The 15,213-nt window shown below is 43.2% G+C and overlaps 1 protein-coding gene across 2 annotated transcripts in view; it reads right to left on the bottom strand.

Annotated features, from left to right (window-relative positions):
• LOC311126687 (uncharacterized protein) overlaps nucleotides 1-15,213 on the bottom strand; it is a 31,183-nt gene that overhangs the window by 5,062 nt on the left and 10,908 nt on the right. The window contains exons 7-14 of one of the 2 annotated variants that reach the window (XM_084200680.1): nucleotides 8,086-8,419; nucleotides 7,678-7,767; nucleotides 7,482-7,577; nucleotides 7,173-7,302; nucleotides 6,773-6,929; nucleotides 5,982-6,481; nucleotides 3,276-3,437; nucleotides 2,834-3,020 (exon numbers count right to left, since the gene is read on the bottom strand). In XM_084200680.1, the coding sequence (XP_084056806.1) occupies nucleotides 2,834-3,020; nucleotides 3,276-3,437; nucleotides 5,982-6,481; nucleotides 6,773-6,929; nucleotides 7,173-7,302; nucleotides 7,482-7,577; nucleotides 7,678-7,767; nucleotides 8,086-8,419 (1,656 nt within the window). Of the gene's footprint in view, nucleotides 1-2,833; nucleotides 3,021-3,236; nucleotides 3,438-5,981; nucleotides 6,482-6,772; nucleotides 6,930-7,172; nucleotides 7,303-7,481; nucleotides 7,578-7,677; nucleotides 7,768-8,085; nucleotides 8,420-15,213 lie in introns of both variants that reach the window. The other variant, XM_084200679.1, reaches the window with a different exon arrangement.

Here is a 15,213-nt window from a genome sequence, read left to right on the forward strand (position 1 = left end):
CTCACGGACCAGGCAAGGAGTGCATTAATCAGTGAGGCAGAGACCAAAGATAACCCTGAAGGAGCTGCAAAGCTTCACAGAGGAAATTGGAGTATCTGTCCATAGAACCACTTTAAGCCGTACACTCCACAGAGCTGGGCTTTACAGAAGAGCGGCCAGAAAAAAGCCATTGCTTAAAGAAAAAAATAAGCAAACATATTTGGTGTTCGCCAAAAGCTATGTGGGCGACTCCCCAAACATATGGAAGACGGTACTCTGGTCAGATGAGACTAAAATTGAGCTTTTTGGCCATCAAGGAAAACGCTATGTCTGGCGCAAACCCAACACCTCTCATCACCCAAACTGAGCAATCGGAGGAGAAGGGCCTTGGTCAGGGAGGTGACCAAGAACCCGATGGTCACTCTGACAGAGCTCAAGAGTTCCTCTGTGGAGCTGGGAGAACTTTCCAGAAGGACAGCCATCTCTGCAGCACTCCACCAAGCCACTCCTCAAACAAGATTCTCTGGTCTGATGAAACCAAGATTGAACTTTTTGGCCTGAATGCAAGCGTCACGTCTGGAGGAAACCTGGCACCATCCCTATGGTGAAGCATGGTGGTGGCAGCATCATGCTGTGGGGATGTTTTTCAGCGGCAGGGACTGGGAGACTAGTCAGGATCGAGGGAAATATGAACGGAGCAAAGTACAGAGAGATCCTTGATGAAAACCTGCTCCAGAGCACTCAGGACCTCAGTCTGGGGCGAAGGTTTACCTTCCAACAGGGCAACGTCCCTAAGCACACAGCCAAGACAACGCAGGAGTGGCTTCGGGACAAGTCTCTAAATGTCCTTGAGTGGCCCAGCCAGAGCCCGGACTTGAACCCGATCAAACATCTCTGGAGAGACCTGAAAATAGCTGTGCAGCAACGCTCCCCATCCAACCTGACAGAGCTTGAGAGGATCTGCAGAGAAGAATGGGAGAAACTCCCCAAATACAGGTGTGCCAAGCTTGTAGCGTCATACCCAAGAAGACTCGAGGCTGTAATCGCTGCCAAAGTTGCTTCAACAAAGTACTGAGAAAAGGGTCTGAATACTTGTAAATTAAATATTTCAGTTGTTTTATTTGTAATAAATGAGCAAAAACTTCTACAAACCTATTTTTGCTTTGTCATTATGGGGTATTGTGTGTGTAGATTGATGAGGGGAAAAAACTATTTAATCCATTTTAGAATAAGGCTGTAATGTAACACAATGTGGAAAAAGTCAAGCTGTCTGAATACTTTACGAATGCACTGTATATAAAACAACCATCTAGTGTACTATGTAGGGGGAGTAAGGTGTGATTCAGCCTCTACATCAACAACCATCTAGTGTACTATGTAGGGAGTAAGGTGTGATTCAGCCTCTACACCAACAACCATCTAGTGTACTAGGTAGGGAGTAAGGTGTGATTTGGGATTCAGCCTATACATCAACAACCATCTAGTGTACTAGGTAGGGAGTAAGGTGTGATTCAGCCTATACACCAACAACCATCTAGTGTACTAGGTAGGGAGTAAGGTGTGATTCAGCCTATACACCAACAACCATCTAGTGTACTATGTAGGGAGTAAGGTGTGATTTGGGATTCAGCCTATACATCAACAACCATCTAGTGTACTATGTAGGGGGAGTAAGGTGTGATTCAGCCTCTACATCAACAACCATCTAGTGTACTAGGTAGGGAGTAAGGTGTGATTCAGCCTATACACCAACAACCATCTAGTGTACTAGGTAGGGAGTAAGGTGTGATTTGGGATTCAGCCTATACATCAACAACCATCTAGTGTACTATGTAGGGGGAGTAAGGTGTGATTCAGCCTCTACATCAACAACCATCTAGTGTACTAGGTAGGGAGTAAGGTGTGATTCAGCCTATACACCAACAACCATCTAGTGTACTAGGTAGGGAGTAAGGTGTGATTTGGGATTCAGCCTATACATCAACAACCATCTAGTGTACTATGTAGGGAGTAAGGTGTGATTCAGCCTATACACCAACAACCATCTAGTGTACTAGGTAGGGAGTAAGGTGTGATTTGGGATTCAGCCTATACATCAACAACCATCTAGTGTACTATGTAGGGAGTAAGGTGTGATTTGGGATTCAGCCTATACATCAACAACCATCTAGTGTACTATGTAGGGGGAGTAAGGTGTGATTCAGCCTATACACCAACAACCATCTAGTGTACTATGTAGGGGGAGTAAGGTGTGATTCAGCCTATACATCAACAACCATCTAGTGTACTATGTAGGGGGAGTAAGGTGTGATTCAGCCTATACACCAACAACCATCTAGTGTACTATGTAGGGGGAGTAAGGTGTGATTCAGCCTCTACACCAACAACCATCTAGTGTACTATGTAGGGGGAGTAAGGTGTGATTCAGCCTCTACACCAACAACCATCTAGTGTACTATGTAGGGGGAGTAAGGTGTGATTCAGCCTCTACACCAACAACCATCTAGTGTACTATGTAGGGGGAGTAAGGTGTGATTCAGCCTCTACACCAACAACCATCTAGTGTACTATGTAGGGGGAGTAAGGTGTGATTCAGCCTCTACACCAACAACCATCTAGTGTACTATGTAGGGGGAGTAAGGTGGGATTCAGCCTATACACCAACAACCATCTAGTGTACTATGTAGGGAGTAAGGTGTGATTTGGGATTCAGCCTCTACACCAACAACCATCTAGTGTACTATGTAGGGAGTAAGGTGTGATGTGTGATTCAGCCTATACACCAACAACCCATGTACTGCCATTGTTCTTCTGTAATTCTGTACGTTTTGTCACCTATAATTATTCTACTTACTGAAGAGAGAATCCCAATTAACTTCTTCTCCTTCGGAATTAATCAAACCACCAACTTCCTCCTCCATCTCTTCTTCCTCCTCCTCCTCTTCTTCTTCACTATCGATATATATGGTAGATGTTTGACTGCAGCCTTCACCGTGGCCTTGGTCAGGACCCGGAGAGCTTTTATCTTTGACAACGGTTCCCTAAAATGGCAGAAGTGTCACACAGTACGTTGAGTTAAGTGACAAGTTTAGTTAAAACATTTATTCCATCCTACACTGAGGACCACGTTGGAAATAAGTGCATTTAATGCTTTATCCTCAGGGATTTCTTTGTACTTTTAAACTGTACAAATGTTGTACCCAAAAATCTATCTCAATCAATCAATTAATCCTGTTAGTGACATCGTATTCCCCCACCTGGTTTGAATAGTCTACAGGTGTAGTCTGATGATTTACCAGAGCATCACCTCCAGCAGTCTGAAATCCCCCAGTAACAGCAGCAGACCCCTCTCCAGTGTGGGACTGTCTGTGTTTCCTCAGGTTTGCTGTTGAGTTGAAGTTCTCCCCACAGACAGAGCACTCGTAAGGTCTCTCCCCGGTGTGCATCCTGCGATGGACCTGTCAAGTCAGAATTGATTTAAAGCGCATATTAGATTGTTCAAAACACACTTCACATCATTAAAGGGATTAAAATAATGTAGGGAAAAGGGAATATGGAGATAAAATGTGAACTACGTCGGTGAGTACATAACCCGCCTCTACCCTCCGTTCTATTGGCGAACGTACAATCACTGGAGAACAAACTGGATGAGCTCCGTTCGAGACTATCCTATCAACGGGACCTGAAGAACTGTAATATCCTGTGTTTCTCGGAGTCGTGGCTGAACAAGGATATGGATAATATACATCTAGCTGTTTTTTCTATGCATTAGCAGGACAGAACGGCAGCGTCGGGGTAAGCTGAAAGGGGGAGGAGGGCAGGACAGAACGGCAGCGTTGGGTAAGCTGAAAGGGGGAGGAGGTGTGTGTCTCTTAACAACAGCTGGTGCTCGATCTCTAATATGAAGGTTCTGCTCGCCTGAGTTAGAATACCTCATGATAAGCTGTAGACCATACTATTTACCAATATAGGGGCCATAAGCAAACAAGAAAATGCTCATCCAGAGGCGGCGCTCCTAGTGGCCGGTGATTTTAAGGAAGTACCAGTGATGCGCTCAATACGGAAGTGGTCCGATGAAGCGGATGCTAAGAAGCTACAGGACTGTTTCGCTACCCACAGACTGAAATATGTTCCAGGATTGAGGAGTTCAGGAATTTACCACATCAGTCACCAGCTTCAAGTGAACCATCAAACAGGCAAAGCGGCAATACAGGACTAAGATCGAATCCTACTACATCAGCTCGGAAACTATCACGGATTACAAAGCGAAACCGAGCCGAGAGCTGCCCAGTGACGCTAGCCTACCAGACGAGCTAAATGCCTTCTATGCTCGCTTCGAGGCAAGCAACACTGAACCATGCATGAGAGCATCAGCTGTTCCGGACGACTGTGTGATCACGCTCTCTGTAGCCGATGTGAGTAAGACCTTTAAACAGGTCAACATTCACAAGGCCTCAGGGCCAGATGGACTACCAGGATACATACTCAGGTCTGACCAGCTGGCAAGTGTCTTCACTGACATTTTTCAACCTCTCTCTGAGCCAGTCTGTAATACCTACATGTTTCAAGCTGACCACCATAGTCCCTGTGCCCAAGAAGGCCAAGGTAACCTGCCTAAATGACTAAAACCCATAGCACTCATCTGTAGCTGTGAAATTCTCACATCAACACCATCATCCTAGACACCCTGGACCCACTCCAATTCGCATTACCGCCCCAACAGATCCATAGCTGATGCAATCTCTATTGCACTCCACACTGCCCTTTCCCATCTGGACAAGAGGAACACCTACGTATGAATGCTGTTCATTGACTACAGCTCAATACCATAGTGCCCTCCAAGCTCATCACTAAGCTATGGACCCTAGGATTGAACACCTCCTTCTGCAACTTGATCCTGGACTTCCTGAAGGGGGCCCCTCAGGGGTGTGTGCTTAGTCCCCTCCTGTATTCCCTGTTCACCCACAACTGCTTGGCCGTGCACGACTCCAACACGATCATTAAGTTTGCCGACGACACGACGGTGGTAGGCCTGATCACTGACGATGATGAGACAGCCTATAGGGAGGAGGTCAGAGACATGGCAGTGTGGTGCCAGGCCAACAACCTCTCCCTCAACGTCAGCAAGACAAAGGAGCTGGATAGTGGAATACAGGAAATGGAGGGCCGAGCATGCCCCCATTCACATAGACAGGGCTTTAGTGGACCGGGTCGAGAGTTTTAAGTTCCTCGGTGTCCACATCACTAAGGATCTATCATGATCCACACACACAATACAGTCATGAAGAGGGCACGACAACGCCTCTTCCCCCTCAGAAGGCTGAAAAGATTTGGCATGGGCCCTCAGATCCTCAAAAAGTTATACAGCTGCACCATTGAGAGCATCTTGACTGGCTGCATCACTGCTTGGTATGGCAACTGCTCGGCCTCCGACCACAAGGTGCTACAGAGGGTAGTGGGTATGGACCAGTACATCACTGGGGCCAAGCTCAATGCCATCCAGGACCTCTATACCACACGGTGTCAGAGGAAGGCCCTAAAAATTGTCAAAGACTCCAGCCACTCAAGTCATAGACTGCTCTCTGTGCTAACGAACGGCAAGCGGTACTGATGCACCAAGTCTGGAACCAACAGGACCGTGAACAACTTCTACCCCCAAGCCATAAGACTGATAAATAGTTAGTTACTCTTTATTATCTGTCACTTTATTCCTAGTTATATGTACATATCTACCTCAATTACCTTGTACGCACATCGACTCGGTACTGGTACCTCGTGTATATAACCAAGTTATCATTACTCATTGTGTATTTATTATTACCTTTTCTATTATTTCTCTATTTTCCTTCTCTCTGCATTGTTGGGAAGGGCCCGTAAGTAATCATTTCACTGTTAGCCTACACTTGTTGTTTACAAACTATGTGACTAATAAAATTTGATTTGAGTGATAAAAAACTATGTAGGGAAGTGGGGTAATAATGACTAAAAACAACAATAAGGACCTTGAGGGAGGACGCGTAGGAGAACCTCATCCCACAGACATCGCAAGAGTGAGGTTTCTCTCCCGTATGCGTCCGCTGGTGGTCCTTCAGACGCTCAAACCGAGGGAAACTCCGTCCACACACGGAGCAGGAGTAAGGTTTCTCTCCAGTGTGCACCTTCTGGTGTTTTAACAGATTCCCCCGCTGGATGAACCTTTTCCCGCAGACAGAGCAGTGGTAAGGTTTCTCCCCTGTGTGTGTTAATAGGTGTCTCTGTAGGGTGATGCCCCCTGTGGAGAAGCCTCTACCGCACACAGAACAGCAGAAGGGTTTCTCTCCACTGTGTGTGCGGAGATGTGCAACTAGCTTCGATGGTTTAGGGAACTCCTTTCCACACACAGAGCAGAGGTGAGGCTTTTTGGTTCTGCATCGTTTCTCCAGGATTTGTTGGTGGTGTTGTTCACGTTCTGCTGATGTAGAGGGAATCTCACCGCTAACAAAGACTGGGACAGGGCTTTTTCCTGTGTGGAAAAGTGGAGAGGTTAAACATGGAGGTGCGTCCCAAATGGCGCCCTATTCCCTACATAGTGCACTACTTTTGACTGGGCAAAGACAAACAAATACTTAGCCGTTATGGTAACACTAGATGACCAACTAACTAACACTAAGGCTGCGTCCCAAATAGCGCCCTATTCCTTATAGGGCTCTGGTCAAAAGAGGTGCTATGTAGGGAATTGGGTGCCATTTGGGATGCATCCTTCAACAATGAAGAGCTCAATCAAAATCATCATCGTCATGATCCTGCCCCTTACCAGAAAGAGAATTGTGAGCAACTTCCTCTCCGTCAGAATTGATCAAACCACCAACTTCCTCCTCCTCTTCTCGCTCCAGTTCTTCAACTATAATTTTCAGTCCCAGAGTTTCACCCAGGGACTCTTTGGGTTTGGGGCTCGATCGGTCACCAGTGTCCTAGAATGGCAATGTAATGAAATATCATTACAAATAAAGATAGGAATAACAAATCTTCTGGCCCCGACGACCTATGAGGGTTCCCTAGATGACAGAATACTGATGTCTCATCTTGAAAACACCTGAAGCACTTGTCAATCATAAGATGAGTCCCAAATGGAACCCTATTCCCTATACAGTGAACTCCTGTTGACCAAGGCCCAGGCTATTGCCATTTGGGACGTAACTATAATTGTCTCCCACCTTGCTGCTGTCTCCCTCCGTCTGTCTACCATCTCCTCTGTGAGTCTGCTGGTGTTCTCTCAGGAGACCAGGCCGTGAGAAGCGCTTCCCACACACGGAGCAGGGGAACGGTTTCTCTCCTGTGTGAGACCTAAATCAAATCAAACTTTATTTAAAGTCTATTTAGAATCGCAACACTTTACAGTAAAACAATGAAATATAGGAGATCAATAAAACAACAGAAGGCAATAAAATAGAATAATAAAGGAACATCAAATAAAAGAGATGGCTAAAATAATAGTGAAATCATCGATTAATGTCCATACTAACCTCTGGTGATCCCTGAGTCCTGAGGCCGTGAAGAAGCTTTTTCCACACACAGAGCAGCGGTGGAGTCTCTCTGCGGTGTGCTTCAGCTGGTGTGTTCTAAGATAAGATAAATATAGATAAAAAACACTATTCTGACTACTTTAAAAATGATCCTGTAAACCTTATAATTGATCAATAAAAAAAGCATAGTTTACACCTCAGGTTCCTCTGCTGGGTGTAGCTCCTCCCACACTCAGAGCAGCGGTACGGTCTCTCTCCCGTGTGCAGAAGTTGGTGTCTCTTCAGGCTGATAAGTTAGAAGTTAGTTTTATGTAGTTCCAAGTTTTATTACACCCACATAGCAGCCAGTCAAAACAAACCAATGAACTCCATGAGCATGCAGATGGCATATGCCTAACTAAATACATAAAGGGACGGACCAGGGTCGTATTCACTAGGCACCAAAAGGATGCCCACGGCCTTAACAGGGAGATTACCTGTACTTGTTCAATAAGAAACAAGTGTTTTATTTTTCCTTTGCAAAACGTTTTGCTATGGTGTGCACTAGATTCTATGTGTGCACTAATTAATAGGACACAGGTCTATGCTGATAACAATAACACACCTGATCATCTGGGAGAAGGTGTTCCCACAGTCGGGGCAGGAGTAAGGTTTCTCTCTTGTGTGGACGATCTGGTGGAGTGTCAGGCTCCCCTTCTGGGCGAAGCTCTTCCCACACACAGAGCAGGAGAAAGGCTTCTCTCCAGTGTGGATTCTCATATGGACTTGTAGCTTGTATGCAATGGGAAACTCCTTTCCACACACAGGGCAGGGGTGGGCTCTTCTGTGGCAGCTGTGATGCTGTTTATGTTGTTGTTGTTGTTGTTGTTGTTGTTTTTGCTCTACGGATGCAGGGAGACTCTCCTCAGACTCAGAGTGGTGGTTGTTAGAACTCTCTCCTGTGTGGATGAGGACAATAGTTTGGGTTAACTAAACTATAACTAACTAACTTACCACGAAACCTGAAGGTCAAAGGGTAATGAGTAATTAAAGCTAGAATCCGCAGTTGCTACATCCATTTTTGGACTTAAAATTAAAAGGAACACAACATCGTTGTCCTATATCACGCTATGAACCTGTAGGACTGTAGATCGAAAGCTTGGTATTTTTTCTGTCTGGATTTTACCATCAATTACATATTTGGGGGTAATCACGTTTTTTTTTTTTTTAAACTACAACGAGCTTAGGGAGGAGTGAGGTTGATTTCCTGATCTCCCACCCCCGAATGCGTGTGTGCGTTCCTAGTTAAACAGCCTTGAGACTGTCATCCTGAAGATAGACTGGAGAAGACAGCCTAAACCAGCGGGGCCAAGAGGACAGATAACAACAGAGGAAGTGTTTTGTGTCAGCTAATGTTTTTATATTGAAATACAGTCATATAACGTTAGCGCGGTTGGGAATCCTTAGTTCTGTTATTGTTGCTTAACTTAGAGATCTGCCTGGTTTCTTTACATCCAGAGCTAGCACATTGACATAGCCTAGCTGGTAAAGTAGAGAAAAGTGGAAGCATTGACATAGCCTAGCTGGTAAAGTAGAGAAAAGTGGAAGCATTGACATAGCTTAGCTGGTAAAGTAGAGAAAAGTGGAAGCATTGACATAGCCTTGCTGGTAAAGTAGAGAAAAGTGGAAGCATTGACATAGCCTAGCTGGTAAAGTAGAGAAAAGTGGAAGCATTGACATAGCCTAGCTGGTAAAGTAGAGAAAAGTGGAAGCATTGACATAGCCTTGCTGGTTAAGTAGAGAAAAGTGGAAGAATTGACATAGCCTAGCTGGTAAAGTAGAGAACAGTGGAAGCATTGACATAGCCTAGCTGGTAAAGTAGAGAAAAGTGGAAGCATTGACATAGCCTAGCTGGTAAAGTAGAGAAAATTGGAAGCATTGACATAGCCTAGCTGGTAAAGTAGAGAAAAGTGGAAGCATTGACATAGCCTAGCTGGTAAAGTAGAGAAAAGTGGAAGCATTGACATAGCCTAGCTGTTAAAGTAGAGAAAAGTGGAAGCATTGACATAGCCTAGCTGGTAAAGTAGAGAATAGTGGAAGAATTGACATAGCCTAGCTGGTAAAGTAGAGAACAGTGGAAGCATTGACATAGCCTAGCTGGTAAAGTAGAGAAAAGTGGAAGCATTGACATAGCCTAGCTGGTAAAGTAGAGAAAATTGGAAGCATTGACATAGCCTAGCTGGTAAAGTAGAGAAAAGTGGAAGCATTGACATAGCCTAGCTGGTAAAGTAGAGAAAAGTGGAAGCATTGACATAGCCTAGCTGGTAAAGTAGAGAAAGGTGGAAGCATTGACATAGTCTAGCTGGTAAAGTAGAGAAAAGTGGAAGCATTGACATAGCCTTGCTGGTAAAGTAGAAAAAAGTGGAAGCATTGACATAGCCTAGCTGGTAAAGTAGAGAAAAGTGGAAGCATTGACATAGCTTAGCTGGTAGAGAAAAGTGGTAAAGTAGAGAAAAGTGGAAGCATTGACATAGCTTAGCTGGTAAAGTAGAGAAAAGTGGAAGCATTGACATAGCCTAGCTGTTAAAGTAGAGAAAAGTGGAAGCATTGACATAGCCTAGCTGGTAAAGTAGAGAAAAGTGGAAGCATTGACATAGCCTTGCTGGTAAAGTAGAGAAAAGTGGAAGCATTGACATAGCCTAGCTGGTAAGTAGAGAAAAGTGGAAGCATTGACATAGCCTAGCTGTTAAAGTAGAGAAAGGTGGAAGCATTGACATAGCCTAGCTGTTAAAGTAGAGAAAAGTGGAAGCATTGACATAGCCTAGCTGGTAAAGTAGAGAATAGTGGAAGCATTGACATAGCCTAGCTGGTAAAGTAGAGAAAAGTGGAAGCATTGACATAGTCTAGCTGGTAAAGTAGAGAAAAGTGGAAGCATTGACATAGCCTTGCTGGTAAAGTAGAAAAAAGTGGAAGCATTGACATAGCCTAGCTGGTAAAGTAGAGAAAAGTGGAAGCATTGACATAGCTTAGCTGGTAAAGTAGAGAAAAGTGGTAAAGTAGAGAAAAGTGGAAGCATTGACATAGCTTAGCTGGTAAAGTAGAGAAAAGTGGAAGCATAGACATAGCCTAGCTGGTAAAGTAGAGACAAGTGGAAGCATTGACATAGCCTAGCTGGTAAAGTAGAGAAAAGTGGAAGCATTGTCATAGCTTAGCTGGTAAAGTAGAGAAAAGTGGAAGCATTGACATAGCCTAGCTTGTAAAGTAGAGACAAGTGGAAGCATTGACATAGCCTAGCTGGTAAAGTAGAGAAAAGTGGAAGCATTGTCATAGCTTAGCTGGTAAAGTAGAGAAAAGTGGAAGCATTGACATAGCCTAGCTTGTAAAGTAGAGAAAAGTGGAAGCATTGACATAGCTTAGCTGGTAAAGTAGAGAAAATTGGTAAAGTAGAGAAAAGTGGAAGCATTGACATAGCTTAGCTGGTAAAGTAGAGAAAAGTGGAAGCATTGACATAGCCTAGCTGTTAAAGTAGAGAAAAGTGGAAGCATTGACATAGCTTAGCTGGTAAAGTAGAGAAAAGTGGAAGCATTGACATAGCTTAGCTGGTAAAGTAGAGAAAAGTGGTAAAGTAGAGAAAAGTGGAAGCATTGACATAGCTTAGCTGGTAAAGTAGAGAAAAGTGGAAGCATTGAAATAGCCTAGCTGGTAAAGTAGAGAAAAGTGGAAGCATTGACATAGCCTTGCTGGTAAAGTAGAGAAAAGTGGAAGCATTGACATAGCCTAGCTGGTAAAGTAGAGAAAAGTGGAAGCATTGACATAGCCTAGCTGGTAAAGTAGAGAAAAGTGGAAGCATTGACATAGTCTAGCTGGTAAAGTAGAGAAAAGTGGAAGCATTGTCATAGCTTAGCTGGTAAAGTAGAGAAAAGTGGAAGCATTGACATAGCCTAGCTTGTAAAGTAGAGAAAATTGGAAGCATTGACATAGCTTAGCTGGTAAAGTAGAGAAAATTGGTAAAGTAGAGAAAAGTGGAAGCATTGACATAGCTTAGCTGGTAAAGTAGAGAAAAGTGGTAAAGTAGAGAAAAGTGGAAGCATTGACATAGCTTAGCTGGTAAAGTAGAGAAAAGTGGAAGCATTGACATAGCCTAGCTGGTAAAGTAGAGACAAGTGGAAGCATTGACATAGCCTAGCTGGTAAAGTAGAGAAAAGTGGAAGCATTGACATAGCCTAGCTGGTAAAGTAGAAAAAAGTGGAAGCATTGACATAGCCTAGCTGGTAAAGTAGAGAAAAGTGGAAGCATTGACATAGCTTAGCTGGTAAAGTAGAGAAAAGTGGAAGCATTGACATAGCCTTGCTGGTAAAGTAGAGAAAAGTGGAAGCATTGACATAGCTTAGCTGGTAAAGTAGAGAAAAGTGGTAAAGTAGAGAAAAGTGGAAGCATTGACATAGCCTAGCTGGTAAAGTAGAGACAAGTGGAAGCATTGACATAGCCTAGCTGGTAAAGTAGAGAAAAGTGGAAGCATTGACATAGCCTAGCTGGTAAAGTAGAAAAAAGTGGAAGCATTGACATAGCCTAGCTGGTAAAGTAGAGAAAAGTGGAAGCATTGACATAGCTTAGCTGGTAAAGTAGAGAAAAGTGGAAGCATTGACATAGCCTTGCTGGTAAAGTAGAGAAAAGTGGAAGCATTGACATAGCTTAGCTGGTAAAGTAGAGAAAAGTGGTAAAGTAGAGAAAAGTGGAAGCATTGACATAGCCTAGCTGTTAAAGTAGAGAAAAGTGGAAGCATTGACATAGCCTAGCTGGTAAAGTAGAGACAAGTGGAAGCATTGACATAGCCTAGCTGGTAAAGTAGAGAAAAGTGGAAGCATTGTCATAGCTTAGCTGGTAAAGTAGAGAAAAGTGGAAGCATTGACATAGCCTAGCTTGTAAAGTAGAGAAAAGTGGAAGCATTGACATAGCTTAGCTGGTAAAGTAGAGAAAATTGGTAAAGTAGAGAAAAGTGGAAGCATTGACATAGCTTAGCTGGTAAAGTAGAGAAAAGTGGAAGCATTGACATAGCCTAGCTGTTAAAGTAGAGAAAAGTGGAAGCATTGACATAGCTTAGCTGGTAAAGTAGAGAAAAGTGGAAGCATTGACATAGCCTTGCTGGTAAAGTAGAAAAAAGTGGAAGCATTGACATAGCCTTGCTGGTAAAGTAGAGAAAAGTGGAAGCATTGACATAGCCTAGCTGGTAAGTAGAGAAAAGTGGAAGCATTGACATAGCTTAGCTGGTAGAGAAAAGTGGTAAAGTAGAGAAAAGTGGAAGCATTGACATAGCTTAGCTGGTAAAGTAGAGAAAAGTGGAAGCATTGACATAATCTAGCTGTTAAAGTAGAGAAAAGTGGAAGCATTGACATAGCCTAGCTGGTAAGTAGAGAAAAGTGGAAGCATTGACATAGCTTAGCTGGTAAAGTAGAGAAAAGTGGAAGCATTGACATAGTCTAGCTGGTAAAGTAGAGAAAAGTGGAAGCATTGACATAGCCTTGCTGGTAAAGTAGAGAAAAGTGGAAGCATTGACATAGCTTAGCTGGTAAAGTAGAGAAAAGTGGTAAAGTAGAGAAAAGTGGAAGCATTGACATAGCCTAGCTGTTAAAGTAGAGAAAAGTGGAAGCATTGACATAGCCTAGCTGGTAAAGTAGAGAATAGTGGAAGCATTGACATAGCCTAGCTGGTAAAGTAGAGAAAAGTGGAAGCATTGACATAGCCTAGCTGGTAAAGTAGAGAAAAGTGGAAGCATTGACATAGTCTAGCTGGTAAAGTAGAGAAAAGTGGAAGCATTGACATAGCTTAGCTGGTAAAGTAGAGAAAAGTGGTAAAGTAGAGAAAAGTGGAAGCATTGACATAGCTTAGCTGGTAAAGTAGAGAAAAGTGGAAGCATAGACATAGCCTAGCTGGTAAAGTAGAGACAAGTGGAAGCATTGACATAGCCTAGCTGGTAAAGTAGAGAAAAGTGGAAGCATTGTCATAGCTTAGCTGGTAAAGTAGAGAAAAGTGGAAGCATTGACATAGCCTAGCTTGTAAAGTAGAGAAAAGTGGAAGCATTGACATAGCTTAGCTGGTAAAGTAGAGAAAATTGGTAAAGTAGAGAAAAGTGGAAGCATTGACATAGCTTAGCTGGTAAAGTAGAGAAAAGTGGAAGCATTGACATAGCCTAGCTGTTAAAGTAGAGAAAAGTGGAAGCATTAACATAGCTTAGCTGGTAAAGTAGAGAAAAGTGGAAGCATTGACATAGCTTAGCTGGTAAAGTAGAGAAAAGTGGTAAAGTAGAGAAAAGTGGAAGCATTGACATAGCTTAGCTGGTAAAGTAGAGAAAAGTGGAAGCATTGAAATAGCCTAGCTGGTAAAGTAGAGAAAAGTGGAAGCATTGACATAGCCTTGCTGGTAAAGTAGAGAAAAGTGGAAGCATTGACATAGCCTAGCTGGTAAAGTAGAGAAAAGTGGAAGCATTGACATAGCCTAGCTGGTAAAGTAGAGAAAAGTGGAAGCATTGACATAGTCTAGCTGGTAAAGTAGAGAAAAGTGGAAGCATTGTCATAGCTTAGCTGGTAAAGTAGAGAAAAGTGGAAGCATTGACATAGCCTAGCTTGTAAAGTAGAGAAAATTGGAAGCATTGACATAGCTTAGCTGGTAAAGTAGAGAAAATTGGTAAAGTAGAGAAAAGTGGAAGCATTGACATAGCTTAGCTGGTAAAGTAGAGAAAAGTGGTAAAGTAGAGAAAAGTGGAAGCATTGACATAGCTTAGCTGGTAAAGTAGAGAAAAGTGGAAGCATTGACATAGCCTAGCTGGTAAAGTAGAGACAAGTGGAAGCATTGACATAGCCTAGCTGGTAAAGTAGAGAAAAGTGGAAGCATTGACATAGCCTAGCTGGTAAAGTAGAAAAAAGTGGAAGCATTGACATAGCCTAGCTGGTAAAGTAGAGAAAAGTGGAAGCATTGACATAGCTTAGCTGGTAAAGTAGAGAAAAGTGGAAGCATTGACATAGCCTTGCTGGTAAAGTAGAGAAAAGTGGAAGCATTGACATAGCTTAGCTGGTAAAGTAGAGAAAAGTGGTAAAGTAGAGAAAAGTGGAAGCATTGACATAGCCTAGCTGGTAAAGTAGAGACAAGTGGAAGCATTGACATAGCCTAGCTGGTAAAGTAGAGAAAAGTGGAAGCATTGACATAGCCTAGCTGGTAAAGTAGAAAAAAGTGGAAGCATTGACATAGCCTAGCTGGTAAAGTAGAGAAAAGTGGAAGCATTGACATAGCTTAGCTGGTAAAGTAGAGAAAAGTGGAAGCATTGACATAGCCTTGCTGGTAAAGTAGAGAAAAGTGGAAGCATTGACATAGCTTAGCTGGTAAAGTAGAGAAAAGTGGTAAAGTAGAGAAAAGTGGAAGCATTGACATAGCCTAGCTGTTAAAGTAGAGAAAAGTGGAAGCATTGACATAGCCTAGCTGGTAAAGTAGAGACAAGTGGAAGCATTGACATAGCCTAGCTGGTAAAGTAGAGAAAAGTGGAAGCATTGTCATAGCTTAGCTGGTAAAGTAGAGAAAAGTGGAAGCATTGACATAGCTTAGCTGGTAAAGTAGAGAAAAGTGGAAGCATTGACATAGCTTAGCTGGTAAAGTAGAGAAAAGTGGAAGCATTGAAATAGCCTAGCTGGTAAAGTAGAGAAAAGTGGAAGCATTGACATAGCCTTGCTGGTAAAGTAGAGCAAAGTGGAAGCATTGACATAGC

This window comes from Coregonus lavaretus (genome assembly GCF_964263955.1).
Source record: "Coregonus lavaretus genome assembly, contig: HAP1_SCAFFOLD_514, whole genome shotgun sequence".
NCBI classification, from domain to species: Eukaryota; Metazoa; Chordata; class Actinopteri; order Salmoniformes; family Salmonidae; genus Coregonus; species Coregonus lavaretus.